Raw genomic sequence first — 18,613 nt, 5'->3', positions numbered from 1 at the left:
GAAACAACAACTGATTATTATTTTTCTTAGTAAGATTTTTATTTTTTAAGTAATAAAAAGATTTTACTTTTTAAAAGATATTATTTTGGGGGACACCTAGGTGTCTATCTTTGGCTCAGGTCATGATCTTGGGGTTCTGGGATAGAGCCCCACATTGGGCTCCTTGTTCACCGAAGAGCCTGCTTCTCCCTCCCCCTCTGCCTGCCAGTCCACCTGCTTTTGCTCTCTCCCTTTCTCTGTCAGATAAATAAATAAAATCTTTTTTAAAAATCTTATTTTTAAGTAATCTCTGCATCCAATATGGGATGCTAACTTACAACCTAAGATCAAGAGTTGCCCACTCTACTAACTGAACCAGCCAGGCCCAATGACTGATTATTTTAACACTGAGTGTCTGAGGGACCTAGTAAAGGGTAGAAGTACCCACTTTATTCTCAACAAAACAATAGAGGCACCTGGTGGGTCTGATGGCAGAAAAATGTATTATAGAAAGAATGATGTTTGCATCTGTAAGATAAGGTAAAACCCAGCAGATCTAAGAAGGCAAGCAGATGTTTAGATGAATCTAGTTCTTTTTTTTTTTTTTAAGATTTTATTTACTTATTCATGAGAGACACAGAGAGAGAGGCAGAGACACAGGCAGAGGGAGAAGCAGGCTCCATGCAGGGAGCCTGATGCAGGACCCTACCCCAGGGCTCCAGGATCATGCCCTGAGCCAAAGGTAGACACCCAATCTCTGAGCCACCCAGGCATCCCTAATGAATCTAGTTCTTGTTGGCGGTCAAGATGATAACAAGCAAGTACCTGGGAGAACAATGATGCTCCTTGACACACATTATGGAACTGCTTGGAACAAAGACATTCATTCTTCATCATTCAACAAGTATTAATTCAATGTTTAATACCTCTTAGGCACTGCTGTAGGTCCTGGGGAACACAACACTGAACCCAACAGACAAGTCCCCATTCTCGGGGCCTTACATGCCAGCAGTGGTTAAAATGAGTTATAAAATGAGTTATCTTCTGAGAATGTGTGAAATTCCAGCCATTAATGCTCACGGATTCTTTCCAGAGGGCTGAGTTTCTACCTGAATTAGGAGGGGATGAGAGTCAGTGAAGTCTATGTCAGTACTGATACTTGAATCCAATCTGCATTGTTATGAGATCCAGAGAATCCCAAGGAAGGCTTGTTGAAACTCTTGAACCAGGCTTTGTTTTTGTTTTGTTGTTGTTTTTAAAAAAATATTTTATTATTTATTTACTCATGAGAGATAGAGGCAGAGGGAGAAGCAGGCTCCCTGTGGGGAGCCTGGTATAGGACTTGATTCCAGAGCCCCGGGATCACGACCTGAATCAAAGGCAGATGCTCAACCACTGAGCCACCCAGGTGCCCCGAACCAGGCTTTGAAGTAGGAGCTGTTGGGTGGACATAGTAAGGGAGGCATTCCGCTCAGAAGAAATAACATGTTCAAGTCATGGAGGCATTGAAAAACATAAGAGAGTAGTGATAATTCAGTATCACTGGAACACAAAATAAGAATTCTAAGAAATTGGGCAGATTTGGTTAGTAAGAATTCTTGAACGGCCTTTTATGGTAGGCAAGGGGTTTCAGATAGTAACCTATAGAATTCAGAGAGACAGTCAGGAATTTTAAGCAGCAGCACTACCTGACCTGATTTACTTTTTTTTTTTTTAAGATTTTATTTATTCATGAGAGACACACACACACACACAGAGAGAGAGAGAGAGAGAGAGGCAAAGGCACAGGCAGAGGGAGAAGCAGGCTCCATGCAGGGAGTCCAACGTGGGACTTGATCCAGGGTCTCCAGGATCATGCCCTGGGCTGAAGGCGGCGCTAAACTGCTGAGCTACCTAGGCTTCCCCTGATTTACTTATTGAAAGATTATTTTGGTGGTATTGTGGATGTTTAGATAGAGGCAGGCAAGCAATGCACAAAAGAACTATTCCTTCCCTTGCTATTATTAAGGGCCTAATACACGGTAGGCATTGTGATAGATATAGTGAGAACAAGGTAGACATGATCCTTCCTTGCTCTTCTGGAGCTTACAAAGAATCTGGAGAATCAAAGATTAAATAAATAATGACAGAAATACTATGTTACAGGGATCCCTGGGTGGCTCAGCGGTTTAGCGCCCGCCTTTGGCCCAGGGCGCGATCCTGGAGTGCCAGGATTGAGTCCCACGTCAGGCTCCTGGCATGGAGCCTGCTTCTCCCTCTGCCTGTGTCTCTGCCTCTCTCTCTCTCTCTCTCTATGTCTATCATAAATAAATAAATAAATAAATAAATAAATAAATAAATAAATAAAATACTATGTTACAAATGTGCTCGTGTTATAAAGAAGTAGAGAATGCCTTTAGAATATGTAATTAGGACACCTAACAGGTGGCAGTCAGAAAGTCCTTCCTGGGGAAGTTACACAGAAATTGGAGAGCGAGTGGACGGTTAGAACTGGGCTGGATCAAGAAGCTGGGCACCTTTTAGGAAGTGAAAGAAGGGCCTTTGGATTATCTGGACTTATGAACAGGGGGAATGACCAGAGACACCATTGAGGAGATACAGCAGACCATGTTGAAGATACTAGGCTTTGAATCAAGAGCCTTGGAGAAAGTCTTTGAGTTATTTTAGGCTGGAGAGTAAGATGATTAAGCTTTCATTTTAAGAAAAAAATCATTTTTTAATAGATTTTATTTATTTATTCATGGGAGACACAGAGAGAGGCAGAGACATAGGCAGAGGGAGAAGCAGGCTCCTTGCAGGGAGCCCAATGTGGGACTCGATCCCAGGACCCCAGGATCATGACCTGAGCCAAAGGCAGACACTCAACCACTGAGCCACCCAGGTGTCTTCATTTTAAGAAAAAATCAGTAAGGATGCCTTGTGGAGAACTATTTCAAGAGGCAAAGAGCAGACATGTATGGTTCTGACCAGGATGTGGAGCAACAGAACTCTTCCCAGGGTGGGAAATGTAACCTGGTGTAACCACTTTAGAAACAGCCTTGAGTTTTTCATATAGTTAAATATACACTTATCTTGTGATTTAGTAATTGTGTTCCTAGCTATTTATCCAAGAGAAATAAAAACATATGTCTGCTGTCCTTACACAGACAAAAAAGATGTGTACAAATATTCTTAGCAGCTTTATTCATAATAACCCCAAACTGGAAATAATTCAAATGTCAGTCAACAGAAGATGATGAACAAGCTGTGGTGTAGTCACTCAATGGAATACTTCTCAATAATAAAAAGAAACATACTTCTGATACTTTCAACATGAATGACTCTTACAGACATTGAGCAAGAGAAATAGGTCACAAAGGATAAATACAGTGTATGACTCCATTTACATGAGCTCTTGAACCAACAATACTCATTTATGGGGTTAAAAGTCAGAAGCATAGTTTCCTGGTGTCAGGTGTATGTGTGCTGGGGGAGCAGATGAGCAACTGAAAAGAAGCCCAAGGGAATGTTCTGGGGTGATTGACATGTTTTATATATTGACCTGTGTGTATTTATTTGTCAAAACTGATTGAATTTTTCACTTCACATGGGAGCATTTTATTTTACATAAACTATAACACAACCAAGAAATAAAAGGGAGAAAGGAGAGAATCTGTGGCATTTTTAGGAAGGTGGCAGAGGAGAAACAGAGAAAGGGACAAATAAGAGAAAAGTTTGGAGGTGAAATAATTTATTGATGCACTGGGTGAGCCTGAGGGAAAAGTCAAAACTGACTCTTAGGTTTCTGGCTGGGCAGCTCAGTGACTGGTAGTGTTATTACTGATCTGAGAAAAACTGTCCCCTTGGGGACATGTTTGTGTGGGGTGGGGGGGAGGGAGCAGAGGAGGACGAAGGAGCCTTGGCTTTGACATGTCAGTCTGAGATGTCTGAGATGTCTGGGAGGCATCACTTGGCCCCATTAGACTACACTTACCCCATTTTTCTTGGTTTCTTCCCTGGAGTATCACACATCAACAAGACTATTCTCATTCTATAGCAATGATTCTCAATAAAATAATACTTTACCCCCATTCCTCAGAGGGTTTGGGAAAACCATTAAAAGTGGTTTCGGTTGTCACAATGTGGTGGAGGGTGTGCTGAGATTCAGTGGGTAGGAGCCATGGGTGCTGGATAGTCTCACAAAATGCAAAATTCTCTCTCTTGCTGGGCACTCACACAGGTGAAAGGTGTGTTTATAGTTATCCCAGGACCTAACTCCTTCTTTTTTCAATTTTAATAGACCCTAAAGTTTCTGGTAATGCAATTACTACATCAGTTGAGGGGGAATTATTGTCTAGTTGTTCAGAACTTGAGAATTGCTCTGTATTCCAGAAAAATTTTGCCTCCAACATCATTACAGTTCCTGATGTGTGAGTAATCAATGTGACACTACTGTGTCAATCTGCATTTGTAGTCCGGATTCTACATATAGTTGCCAGCATCTGCCTACTTTACTGAGGCTTCAGTGGAGACCATTCCCAAGCATTCACCTAGTGAAAGACATTTTATTTTATATTTGCTTTTCTCTTATTTCTCTTTTAAATCAGAGATAAATGATTATATACACATTTTGAAATTATGTGTTAGATTATATGATCTAGGATTATCATCTTGGGGTCGTAAGGCATGGTATAACAAAATATTTGTTATCAAAAGGTCCTGCAAAGTCTAATATGGTTGAGATAAACCCATCTACATGGGCTCAGGAGGCAAACTGCTTGGTTTTACTACTACAATTTATGTGACTTTGGGCAAGTCAATTATTCTCATCTGTAAAATGGGGATCACGTTTCTACCTCATGGAGCTGTGTGAGGAAAACAATGAATGTTTGGTTAATATTTGTAAAACACTTAGAATAGGGACGCCTGGGTGGCTCAGCGGTTGAGCATCAGCCTTCGGCTCAGGGCGTGATCCCAGAGTTCTGGGATCGAGTCCCACATCCCGCTCCCTGAGTAGAGCCTGCTTCTCCCTCTGCCTGTGTCTCTATGTCTCTCTCTTTCTGTTTCTCATGAATAAATAAATAAAATCTTAAAAAACAAACAAACAAAAACCACTTAGAGTAATGCATGCCTGGCACATATTAAGTGCCAAATAAAGTTTAAAGAAAATAAATACTCTATCCAGGAAATTTTATTCATGGTCATGCCTTCAATTCCCACTATGCATTATTGTGGAAAAATTTCCAAATTTAAAAATATGTTGAGTGAGCTTTGCCTAAAAAATACATTTGTAGATATAATGACACTTCGTGAGACTTGGGAGAAAAAAAAATCATTTTCTTTCAAGCACATAATTTCCCAAGTAAAGCTAGTCATTTACTCTTCCCAGTGAGGTAAAGAAGAGAGGGTTGGAGAACATTTATGTTCTGGTAACCTCAGAAACCAAAGAAACATGAACCCAAAGAAGAAAGACAAATGAGAAAAGGTCTTATTTAAATTTGTACAGCCTATATTTCTTTTTATGCTCACCAAGAAGAAACAAGACGGGTTATTTCATAAGAAGTTTTCATTGGAAAGGCATTTCATGTTATCTCCAAATTCTCAAACTGTAAACTTCAACAATGAGCTATGTGAAATATTCTAATATTCACTGAATTTAGGGAATATGCTTGTTGTAGGAAATGGCATCTGCTTACCTCAATGAGCAGTGATCATGAAACCCATTACTCTGTATACCAGACCTTGTTTCTGGTTTTGTTCTGAATTCATTATGCAAGTAAAATAAAAATGGTGGCTCCAGTGGATTTAGAGCCAAATGCAATGCAAAGCCTGTTTTCATCCACAACAAAGACTCACAAATGTCAACCTCCAGCCTGAGAACTTTCCTCTCCTGTTTCCTGGGTCCTGATTGGCTGCCCCTCAGTCTTTAGCTCTCAGATGAAGCTTGACATTTCCAAAGAAACCTTCTTTGACCACATAGTCTATGTTATGGTCCTGTTTTACACTTGCTTAGAACAACATTCCTTTCCTTCTGTGCACTTGTCATTGGTTTGTAATTATATACTTTAGTTTGCTTTAAAAAAAAAATCTCTTAGGTCGCCTGGGTGGCTCAGTGGTTGAGCGTCTGCCTTTGGCTCAGGCATGATCCCAGGGTCAGGGGATGGAGTTCCACATTGGGCTCCCTGCAGAGAGCCTGCTTCTCCCTCTGCCTATGTCTCTGCCTCTCTCAGTGTGTCTCTCATGAATAAATAGAACCTTTAAAAAAAAACCCTTCTCTGCCCCATTAGACTTAATCCACCACAGTAGTTCCTCACAAATGGCAGAGAACCAGGCCCTAACACAGTAGCTAACATACAGTAGGTGCTTAATAAATATTTGTTGCATGGTGATCTGTCATTTTGGCATTCTGGAGTATACACATGAGATATGGGCCAAAGCTTGGAATTTGAAAGTCATCTGCATTTAAATACAAGAAAATAGATGAGATCACCCATCCCAAGGAGAAACTGGGGAGAAGAGTGTGTGTGTGGGAAATCTGGAAAAGAGCCTTGGGGATCCTGACATTTATTTGGTGTAAATCAGGAGATGCTGGCAAAGGATACACATACACACCCACGCCCCCCCCCCCACACACACACAAGAAAAAAGAATGGCTAGAGAGGTAAAAAGAAATTCAGGGAGAATGTGCTGCCAAGACAACCAAGAGAAGAGACTCTTGAAAGAAGGTAGGAGTGGCCAGTTGTGAAAATACAGCTAAGAACTTAGTCAAGACAAGGCAAGAAATATTACCATTGAATTTGACAGCTTCAAGGTCATTTGTGACATTCATAAGAGCAATTTTGGGGCAGGAGTAGCTATGTTAGGTGAAAGGGGGTTGGGACAGGAGGTAAGCAACTGGAAGTAGCTAATGTAGAACACTTTTCCAAGAAGCTTTGCTAGGAAGGAGAGAAGAAAGATGGAGCTGGGAAGTAATGATGCATCAACTGAGTTTTTTGTTGCTGTTGTTTTATTTTTTTTCTTTTTTTCACTCTTAGAAATATCATTATTGTTTTAAAACAATTATGTACAAAAAAAAAACCAATTATGTACATGAATTACAGAATGGTCAGCAAATCCATTCAAAGAAATAACCCACATCTCCATGTGAGAAGCAAGGAGCATTTAAAAAATCATTTTAACATGTATCTTTTTTAAAAGAACATATAATTAACATACAGTGCTATATTAGTATCAGATGTATAATGTAATATTCCAACAATTCTGTACATTACTCAGTACTCGTTGTGATAAGCATCATTTTTTTTTAAGTGGAAGTTACTGTTAATGAAAATGGGAAATATTCAGTAGAAAGAGAGACTACTTATTTAATAAAGAGAAAGAATAATAAGAAGACAACATTCCTTACTAGGTTACTGATAAGGAATCACTGCTTGTCTTACAAGATCATTCTTCTTTGATCTACCTCTATGCATAAGAGCTCATTAAAAAGTGATTAGCATGACTTCCTAATGCAAGCCTGGAGGGGTCATGTTAAACCATTGCAAAGATCTTCCAGAAATCCTACCTTCTCAACTTCCCTGGGGCTGGGAATTAGTTCCAGAGTTTCCCAATCTTGGGTGCTAATGGCATTTTGGTTCAGATAATCTCGTGTTGTGGGGGAACGTCCTTTGTGCTGTAGGATGTTTAGCAGAACTCCTGACCTCTACCCAGTAGATACCCGTAGCATCCAAATGTAACAGCTCAAAAACAGATATTGCTAAATGTCCCAGCTGACAACCACGGGTTATTCAAACCTAAGGAAGTCTAATTTTTTAAAAATCAGCTAATATTAACAACTCTCTAAATGTTGATATCGTTTTCATTGTGTTACGCTGTCATTGAAAATTATCCATAAACCTGGTATGAAAACATATTGTGCTGTTCATACGTGTTCATATTTTTTAACTCCTAAATAAATGATACATCATTTTTAACATTTTAAGTAGAAAGAATCATAAAAGAATACCAAACCAAATATATGTATGGATGGACCTTAGGGATGATGACTGGAAAGGGAAAATCACTTAGTATTTATTTGGTGTTCTCTATATTTTACATTTTGTAAACCTGATTTTATTTTTTTTAAGCTTTTATTTTGGGGGGGCACCTGAGTGGCTCAGCGGTTGAGCATCTGCCTTTGGCTCAGGGCGTGATCCTGTCGTCTGGGGATCAAGTCCCACATGGGGCTCCCTGCGTGGAGCCTGCTTCTCTCTCTGCTCTATCTGTCTCTCTCTCTGTGTGTTTCTCATGAATAAATAAATGAAATCTTAAAAAAAAAAAAAAAGATTTTATTTTGGGATGGGACACCTGTGTGGCTCAGTGGTTGAGTGTCTACTGCCTTGGGCTCAGGTCAAGATTCCGGGGTCCTGGGATGGAATGCCACATCGGGCTCCCTTTGGGGAGCCTGCTTCTCCCTCTGCCTATGTCTGCACCTTTCTCTTTGTGTCTCTCATGAATAAATGAAAAGATTTTATTTTGGGGGCGCCTGGGTGGCTCAGTCTGTTAAGCGTTGGATTCTTGATTTTGGCCCAGGTCATGATCTCAGGGTTGTGAGATCAAGCCCGCCTTGGGATCCATACTGGGCGTGGAGCCTGCATAAAAATTTCTCATCTCCTCTCTCTGTCTCTCCCTCTACCCCTCCCCCCTCTGCCCTGTCTCTTAAAAAATTTTTTTTTTATTTTTTAAAGTCATCTGTACACCCAATGTGAGGTTCAAACCTACGACCCCAAGATCAAGAATTACATGCTCCACCCACTGAACCAGCTAGGCGCCCCTATACACCTGGTTTTCTTAGTTTTGTGTGCGTCTGTGTGTGTTTTAACACGCTCGTTGTATAAAAATGAGACAAAACAAAAAAGCCAGATACATTCGGAGGAGAAAATTAAAACCCTCAACAATACCATCCGTTCCCATTTTGGTGCCTATGCTTTAAGGACTTTGTGTGCATCCATTCATTTATTCATTAACTGATTGATCACCCATCTTCCTCAGAGAGGAGAACTGGGCAGTCAAGGAACGTTTTGCTGCTGCTGTTTTTCTTTTTTCTTCTTTTAAATGGGAGAGATTTGGGCATGTTTTAGAACCAGTGGAAAGAAAGACCTAGTTTAGAAAGAGAAAAATCGGATGATCCTCCGAGTGAGGTTTCTGAGAAGGAATGGATTGTAAGCAGAGAGAGGAGGGATCATCTTTTGATGAAGTGCGGGGGGGGGGGGAGCGTTTTGGGAAAGAAGATGCACATACACACAGGCACACGCGTATCTTATTGTATCTACATGTAAGTGTAGGGCTGTATCTCCCTGTAAGCATGCATGAAGCTCCCAGGGCGCTTGTATCTACACGTTAAGTGTACGGCCGTATCTCCCTATAAGCATGCATGAAGCTCCCAGGGCACTTGTAACCTACACGTAAGTGTATGGCCGTATCTCCCTGTAAGCTTGCATGACGCTCCCAGGACGCAGATATTTGTACTTTGCTACACGTATGTATCGTGTTGTATCTTCACGCTTCCTGCCGGGGGTGGGGAGCGAGCCTCGAACCCGCGTCTCGGCTCGGTCTATTGTAACCACTGTCCCCACGCCGCGGCTCTTCCTCCCCATCATTTTCGCACCACCCTCTCGCACGCCGCCGGGGCTTCGGTGTCGGGAGCCACCTCGGAGGCTTGGACATGTTGGCCGTTTACAGTCTTTTTTCACCATCACCGACGCCGGGGCTTCCCATGTTGACGGTGAAATATTCCTAGGGACCCGGGATTGTTTTCGGAGCAGAGACATCCGCGCCGGCGGAACTGCTGAGTCAAACGGTCTGCAAAATTCGGTGGCTAAAATCCGCCGTGAGCCTCCCAGTCCACCTCAGGTATGCCTCCTTCACCTGAGGAGGAAGCGGAGGAGCACAGAGGTTAAATAACTGGCCCAAGGTCAACAAATAATTACAAGTGGCGGATTTCAAAAGCCGCGCGGGCTCATTTGGCTGAGGCAGGGGTAGAATTTGCGGTTTTGGCCTTTTTTTTTTTTTTTTTTTTTTTTGGTGTGTTTCGGTGGGGGAGGGGCCGGGTGGCAGAGAAGGAAACTTGTGTCGCAGCAAAGAAGGAGGAGGAGGAGGAGGAGGAGGAGGAGGGGCGGGACTCCAGGCGGATCGCAGCCGGCCGCGGCGACAGAGGCTGGGCCCGGGGCTCGGCGGGCCCCTCCAGCCGCTGTGCAGGGCGCCTTGGAGGCGGCGACCCCAGTCCAGGGAGGTCCGGCCCGCGCGCCCGGGCGGTTGCCAAGGGCCTGCCCCGGCTGCGGGGCTAGTTGCTAGGGCCTCCATCTTGAGGCCGGTGGCCGCGGCGCCCCCGGAAGGGGTTGCCGAACGGGGCATTCACTTCCGGTCTGGGGCCTGCGGCGGCGGCGGTGGCGGCGGCGGCGGCAGCGGGTCGGTGTAGAAAATGGCGCTGGTGCAGCGGCTCGGGCCTCTCCCCGCGGCGCTGCGGAGGGCTTGAGGCTCGCGAGCCTCACTCGCCGCGCCCCACTTGCTCGTGCACTTTACACACATGAGGTGAGCGGGGCGGGGGCCTCCCTCCGGGCGGGAGGAGCCTGGGGCGCTGCCGCAGGGCCCGCGACCGCGGGTGGCGGCGGCGGCGGCGGCGGCGGCGGCGGGCGTCCCCGAGACCTCGGGCCGCGGCGGGGGAGGGGGGTGCGGGGCGGGGGCGCCCCTGCGGGGGCCCGGCGGGAAGCCCGGAGGGGCCGCGCTGCGCCGCTGGGGCCGGGCCGGGGGCTGCGGCTCGCCCGCGCCGCCTGCCCGCAGTCCGGGCTGCAGCCCCGCAGCTTTGTGAGCACCCCCGGGCTCCCCTCCCCTCCCCCATCCGCCCCGGCGCGAGCCTCTGCCGCAGCAGCTCCGTTTTCACGCGCATCTCCCTCCCTCCCTCCCTCCCTCCCTCTCTCTCTCTCTCTCTCTCCCCTTTTCTTTTCTCTTGCAGAGAATTGGAAGCTAAAGCTACCAAAGACGTAGAAAGGACTCTTAGCAGGTAAGATGGGCGAGCTTCCGTCTCTGTCGCCCCATTCATCGTGTATTTCCACTCGGGTTCGCCCCGTTCTGGGTCTAGAAGTCCCCCCCCAACCCCCCCCCCCACCCCGTGTCATTTTTCTTTTCGCACGCAGGGAATAGACATTCGGGAGAAGAGGCCGGAGGGAATATTGGATGGGAGGGATTGCGGGGAGATGCGTTCATTACGCGTGTGTTCTTTTCTTTGGGGGAGGGAAAGAAAACACACACACACACACACACACAAAAACAAAACAGCGAAAAGCAATTCTTGTAAACTTAGTTAAAGCATTCTCATCCTTTTAGAATTTAATTAGGGGACTTGTGCATTAATTACTATTGTAAATGGTTGCAGGCATTGTGTGACTCATGATTGAGGCGGCCCTTATGGCGGGCTGTCAAACTGTTTTGGCTTCCCCGTTATTACTTTGTAACTCAAATTGTTGCCTTTATAAGAAGATACTGTGTTCGCATTATTATTATTATTAATTTTTTTTCCCTCCCCCAACACATTGTAGTCAGGCAGATTCTGTTGCACTGGAAACAGTTTTGCCCTTGAACTTTACCGAGCATAAACTGCGTTTTGTTTTCCTTTGAAACTAAATTTGAGTCTATGGTCGGTGTGTGCTCTTTTTATCAACTGGTAAAGCGATTTAAAAAATTCTGTTTCCAATAAGTGGTTATCATTTCTACTGGGCCCAGAGTGCTTTTGCACTGGTAACTTAAATCATCGCCACAAAAGGAGTTTTTTTGGTTTTTAAACGTTGCCTTTATGGAAACGTTTAGCTCTATGGAGCTGTAATTGCTTAAAGCATCAGAGCATTGCATTGTATTTAACTCTTTTTCAGATTCATTTTCTTATAGTCCTTTCTTTATTGGCCGGCTTCTTTTGAATTATATGGAGAGACTCAGAGAAAGTTCTAGATGAACCTTATCAGTGTACGGCTTTCTTTTTCACTTGGACAGGATAAAACAAAATCTCTTCTGTCTCAGGTTTTAATGTAGTTTGTCCTTGACGACTGTGAGTTTTAGGTTTATGATGGAGTTAATAACACTCAGTTCAAATCGTGTGTATTTTTTTCACTATACAAAATCATCCCAAATTGCTGGTCTTTTGATTTTATAGATATTGATCTGTTAAGGTGATTGTTAAAAAAATCTTTTCGGTGGGTGAAGGTCGGGCATCACTGACTCGCCAAATAAGAGATTTTCTGTTATGATTATGGGGACTGGTTCAAGGAAATTAAGCCTGACATCACTGACTAAACAACTGTTCTTTGGACATCTAATAAGTTTTCTTGTCAGAAGCTTAAAAAAATGTTGAGGTATGAAACCATTAAAGAAAACAGATTGAATTTTCACCAGTGGGAAGGAGCTTGGAGTCCATTTTTCTTCCCTTTTTTGCTTTGTCAGGTAACCATATCAGTATAGTTGCTGTGGAGGTTTTCTGGGGCTTAATTAACAATTGCCTTTACCACAGGTACAATTTTCATATGCTGTTATTGTTAGAACTTAGAGTATATTAGCTGTGTATCAGAATTTGGATCCCAGCTCTGCCACTTAAAATATGACCTTGACTCTTGGCAAATCATTTAGCCTCTCTGTGTGTAATCTATAAAACAAGAGGTTTGGGCCAGTCAGTTGCTAAGGTGTGTGAGGCCCCTTGAGTCGTATAATAAGGGGTCAAGTACCATCCCTGGCCACAGAGAGCATGTACAGTCCGGTAGGAAGACTGTCATATGTACATAATTAATATAAGGTAGTTGCTGTAGAGGTTAAGATACCATCCCATTCCATACATGAGGATCTTCAGTTGGTTCTCAGGGATGAAGAGGAAGAACAATTATCAAGGAGGTTACAAGGTAGTGTATTAGGACTGTGAAGATGGTAGCATAACCTACAGGTTAATAGCATTCTGAGGGGGGAGAGGTGTGATTAGATGGGCAAATGCTTTCTTTTGACTCCGTCTCTAGCTCTGTGCTTCCTTTTTCCCAAATAATGAGTGTATTTCTTGAAGCATTTATGCTCCCTCCAGGAAATCAGGGCATTATTCTTAGTATTCCTTTAGCAAACACTTCTGGAGCGTCTTCTGTGTTCCAAGTGCAAGACTAGGCCCTAGGGAGGGGAAGAACCGAAGTAGCTAAAAGTACTGAAAGCCTCTTCTCTGCCTGGCACACTCTTTTGAAGACTTGCCATGGACTCTTCTGATCCCTGGATCACTGTTTGAAGTAGGTACTGTTATTACTGGTTAATAGACGAGGACTTTGAGGCACAAGGAGGTTAAGTAACTTTCAGGAGGCCACACCACTGGTAATTGGAGGAGCTGTCAGGCTTTGGATCATACTGAATCGTCTCACTAGAGACATCGTTCTTCATTTTGAAAAGTTTGGAAAATATCTTTGAGGAGGCGGAACCAGCAGGTACATGCGATTCTCCTAGATCAGAGTTTCTTAACTTGGGCTCTGTTAACATTTGTGGTCAGCAGCATCTGCCTGTCGCACTCCCCACCCAGTCCTGACAATCAAAAAGGTCTGTGGATATTGCTAAATGTTCTCTGGGGGGCAAAATCACCCCCAGTTGAGAACTGTTATCCTAGAGCTTCATATTCCCTGAAGACAACCAAACATAGGGACTTTGAAGGTTAAACATTTAAATGTTAAATTGATTACTATGTCTTTATGCCAGGGAAGTCCACATCCTATTGTGCTGGCCCTCTAGCCTCTGAATGTTAGAGTTGTGTAGCCATTCCCCTTTTCTTCTGCTAAGTGGCAGACCCTCAAAACAGTGTGCCAGGTAGCCAGTGCCAGTGAGACAAAATGGGCACAAGAGAAATTTAGTTTACTACCTGGGGTAAACTGTATTTCTTAATTCATGTCAACCATTGAAGTTGTCACTTTATGTCAATATCATGGGCATACAAAAGAGGCAACTGTGATGTCTAGATAGGGGTGGTGGTGGTCACAACTGGAACTGAACTTTAAAGGATGAAATCAGTTTTGAAAGGCAGAGAAAAGGGCAGCGTAAGAACACCAGAACTAATGGCACAAAATCCAGGAAGTACTGGGAGTTTTGAAATACAATGGGTAGTTTGGTTGGATTGGCACCGAAGAGCAGGGACGGGCACACAGGTACTTGAATATTAGGTTGAGGACTTCTGGCATAGATCTTTTCAGTAGTGTAGAGCTATTACATGCTCTTGGGTAGGATAGTTATGATATGATAGAATAAGGCAGGCGTTGATGAAGACCTGAATTACAGTGGTAGAAGAAGGGAGCTGAGAGTGGGAGATACAGAGGAAGTGGAGTCTGGGATTTGGCAGCTAACTAGGTTGGGATTAATTGTAGAGAGGTCTAAACAGTGTCTTGATTGACCCAGCCTCTGAACAGAAAAGAGGTCAGAACAGAAATAGGAGTTTGGTGAGAGAAGATGGTAAGTCACATTTTCTAGTTGTAAAAAAAATCTAAGACCAACTGACCTAATTTTAAAAAATATTTTGGAGGCCAAAGCCATAGAATCCTTGAGTATTTAGAGTGGGACCATGACATCAGAGAAGACCAGCCAGTATTCTGATCTCTTCCATTTTACAAATGAGACAGCTATGGTTAAAACAGATCCAGTAACTCAGTCAAGGCTATATTCTCTCAAGTGACAGACCTGGGATTCCAACTACCGGGTCTTGCAACTGTGTGTGGTATTTTATTTTATATTGCACGATAGAAGAATGATAACGTTGGTTTCTCCTTTCTATCTGAAAATGTTTGTGCCCGTTCTAGTAACTTATTATAATGTAGGATGTATTATCTAAAGTAAAAATTACACATTTCATGTTAGGTGATTCCACACCCCCCCTCCCAAACTATTGAATACATCATTTAAGAAAAATCGTTAAAGATGCTGTTAATGCCATATTCTGTAGCATCTAAACTGGGATTGTTGTTATATGAGGCACTTTTGCCTGGGACAGGTGCTACATAAGAGAAGATTAGGGGCAGCAGGAATTAACCAGGGCATTAAGTCTCTGTAGATAAGAGACCCTGCTCTTGCAATTTATTAAAAAATAATTCTGAAAAAAATTATCTTCCAATTTTGTTCAGCTTTTCTGTTGCCTTCCTGTGATGTGTTTTATGGGCCAGCAAATTCATATTGGTAGGTTTCTTTCTAGCTTAATTTGGTGGCTATGTGGTAAGTCAATTGGTAGAGTAAATGAATCACAAACTAAGTTTAATTTAAAAACGTGTAACAACCCTCTTTGGAAAATTTAAATATGAACATCATTAAAAAGTCTGAGTACCACTCCGTAACCTCTTGTGTTTTTGGCATCTGAAGTAAGTCTGCAAGTATAATAAATTAAGGTCCTTTACATTTCTGTTTTCTGACAACCTCAGAAGTATGGCCCATGATTGGAAAGACTAAAATAGAATGTGCTGTGTGTATTCTGCTCAGAATGACTTAGGACAGGTCTCTCACTCAAAGTCAAGAAAATGTCCTCTCATTTAAAAAAAAAAAAAAAATCCTTCTGACCTTCAGTAAAGTAGGAAGAATAAGTCAGTGAACACCTGTATCTCTCCCTAAGTTTACCAACTATTAATATTTTGCCATATCATATCATGCCAGTTCATTCCTAAGTAAGACAGCACTCCTCCTAAGAACAAGGGCATTCTATATAACAATCACATTATCATGCACGGGTAACTTTAACATTGTTGCGCTGCCTTTTTGTCCATATTCAAATTTTCCCAGTCATCTCAGTAATGTCTTTATTTAAATAGATTGGGTTTTTCCTCCTCCGTTCCTTAACCCAGGGTCACTTTTAGTTGTCTGTGATTTCTTTCCATCAGGAGCAGCTCCTTACCTTTGTCTTCCCCTTTCATGACGTTGACATTTTAGAATAGTCCAGACTCATTTTTGCAGGCTTCATTATGGCTTTTTCTGCTGGTTTCTGTAGGATTAGATTCAGTGAAACCTTTTTGGCAGGAATAGTGCACAGGTGATATGCTCTCAAGTAGTCATGTCAGGCTCCTTTCCCCACCATTTCTAAGCAAATTAACTGAAAGTAGACCTAGTACTTTTACCTTCATGCTGTTTCTTTCATTTTTAGACATGCCAACAATTAGGTCAAACTGAGATATGCTTTTAAATAGTTGAGGTTATAGTAATTACAGGTCTTCATGTTTAAACTGATCACTTGTAATGACTGCAGATTTTTTGAAGGGGTCATTCTGTAGATAGCTCCCTAATTGTTAGACATAAAAGTTCCTTGCTTTCAACTTTCACCACTGATAAACTGATAACCTGAGTAAGAAAATGAAACCTAGGGCCTGGGCTTGTGATCTGCATTCTGAAAAAGGATGCCGCCAGAACAGAGATTCACATCCTGGATTCCACACAGGGATACAGATGGTATGAAGTAGTTTGAAAAACTGAATATGTTCTTAAAAAAAAAAAAAAAAAAGGTGGTCCTTAGCATTTATCAGATTTCAGAGGGTCAGGGCTCCCCAAAGAGTAAAACAATGTTGCAGGGAAGCTATCAGAGGAACTGGGCAGTGGCGACTAGAAGGGAGATTTTAAGATTCAAAAAGAGAAAGTAAAAAAAAAAAAAAAAAAAAGAGAGAAAGTAATGTTGGACAAAGGTGTAGTTTCTCTCTTAAAAAAAAAACGCATGAAAATAAATATAGTTTAAATTTCCTATTAAGGTGGTCTTATTTTAAAAAATGATTTGCATACTCTGGGTGTGTGAGTTGGCTATGAAGCAGAAACTAGGGAAGAGCATGTTGAATTTGCAGCAGCATGTTGTGTGCCGAGGACTCAGCTGACTTCCAGTTTCAGATGGAATGTTCACAACAGATTGAAACCTGGCTAAGGAATTTTATACTTTGAACCTTACAAGATACTTTCTGCAAACAGCAATTGATTGGATTTGGTATAATAACCAACAAGATTAAACCAAGTCACTTGGTTTGCTGTTCTTACTAGTGGTTTTGAGTCATTTAGCATTTACTGAGCAGCTTGCTTCAGTAATAATTGAGTATTTTTATGATTTTTACATCTGTGTTTTGTTGACTTTGGTCTTATTCTTTTGAAGTATCCCTCTAAAACACAAGGAAATAGTACTATGTGGTGCTCAAATACGCACTGCTCTTAAATGTGTTTTTAAGCATTACTTCACTGTTTGATAGTTGACCACACAAAGGATGTCAGAGAGGTCGGTTTTACTTAGTATTCTACTTGTGAAGCTCTGGGTGATGTGGGGCATATGTGTGTGAGGCTCTTACCACATAAAGGTAGGAAAGGGCATCAAGTGCGTCCTCTGTGCTGCTGCAAGTTAATCAACCTCAAGCCACAGTTCTGAGCTTGTCCCTCACTATTTCTTAGAAACCTTGGCTAGCTCCCCATTGAATCTGGAACTTAAGCCCAACTCTTGTTTGTGCTCAGTTTATCTGTCTTTCTAGTTTATCCCTCTACTTTTTCCTATCCTCAATTCTTCTCTGAATGTTTCCCTCAGTTTTATTTTGTATTCATTCATGAGAGAGACGGAGGGAGAGGCAGGCTCCTCATGGAGAGCCTGATTCTGGACTCGATCCTGGACCCCGGGATCATGCCCTGAGCCAAAGGCAGACGCTCAACCCTTGAGCCACTCAGGCACCCCAAGACCACATTTTCTTTAGCGACTCCTCAGTTGGTGGGTCTTATTAGGGTTTTCACTTTAGGGTTATTGTGAATAATGACAATGTGAACATTCCCAAATGAGTGTTGCGTGAGTGTTGCTGTGACCATAGTGTTTTCAGTTCTCTTGGGTACATACCTGGAAGCAGAATTGCTGGGGCGTATGGTAATTCTGTGTTTACCTTTGCAAGGAACTGCTGGACTGTTCAAAGTATCTGGGCCATTTTACTTTCCCACCAGTGATGTATGAGGGTTCTGGTTTCTCCACATCGTCACCAACACTTGTTACTCATTTTTTTTATTGTCATCTTGTGAGGTGGTATCTCATTGTGGTTTTGATTTGCATTTCGCTAATAACTAATGCTGTGAGCATCTTTTTGCGTGCTTCTTGGCCATTTGTGTATCTGATTTGGGGAAATACCTACTTAGATTCTGTGCCCATTTTATTTATTTATTTATTTATTTATTTATTTATTTATTTATAGGTTTATTTTTGTTTTTTGTTTTTTTTAATTTTTTATTTAATTTTATTTATTTATTTATTTTTATTTATTTATGATAGTCACAGAGAGAGAGAGAGGCAGAGATACAGGCAGAGGGAGAGGCAGGCTCCATGCAGGGAGCCCGACGTGGGATTCGATCCCGGGTGTCCAGGATCGCGCCCGGGGCCAAAGGCAGGCGCCAAACCGCTGCGCCACCCAGGGATCCCTGTGCCCATTTTAAAATTTGGTCGTTTTTTTATTGTTTTGTTTTGTTTTTAAGATTTTTAAGTAATCTCAAGGACCACTGGGAGCTCAGTTGGTTAAGTGTCTGTCTGCCTTTGGCTGAAGTCATGATCTCAGGGTCCTGGGATCCAGCCTGGCTGGCTTTGGCTTCTTGCTCAGCAAGGAGTCGTCTTCTCCCAAGGACCCATTCCTCCTGCTTGTGCTCATGCTCC

General features: G+C 42.6%; 1 protein-coding gene across 48 annotated transcripts in view; it reads left to right on the top strand.

Moving 5' to 3' along the window:
• Window positions 1–18,613, top strand: part of TNRC6A (trinucleotide repeat containing adaptor 6A) — a 207,413-nt gene that overhangs the window by 90,833 nt on the left and 97,967 nt on the right. For 12 of the 48 annotated variants that reach the window (XR_012000602.1, XR_012000601.1, XR_012000600.1 and 9 more), the window contains exon 3: window positions 10,949–10,996. The exons of 4 other annotated variants lie outside the window; for them this stretch is intronic. Coding sequence is in view for 18 of the 44 variants with exons in the window: in XM_072753648.1 (XP_072609749.1) it covers window positions 10,949–10,996 (48 nt within the window). In the remaining 26 variants the exon portion in view is untranslated. Of the gene's footprint in view, window positions 1–9,486; window positions 9,850–10,090; window positions 10,528–10,948; window positions 10,997–18,613 lie in introns of those variants that run through there. 32 more of the 48 variants (XR_012000604.1, XR_012000603.1, XM_072753653.1 and 29 more) reach the window with 9 other exon arrangements.

This window comes from Vulpes vulpes, chromosome 3, assembly GCF_048418805.1.
Source record: "Vulpes vulpes isolate BD-2025 chromosome 3, VulVul3, whole genome shotgun sequence".
In the NCBI taxonomy this organism is placed as follows: Eukaryota; Metazoa; Chordata; class Mammalia; order Carnivora; family Canidae; genus Vulpes; species Vulpes vulpes.
This window is presented reverse-complemented; position numbering and strand designations above follow the sequence as displayed.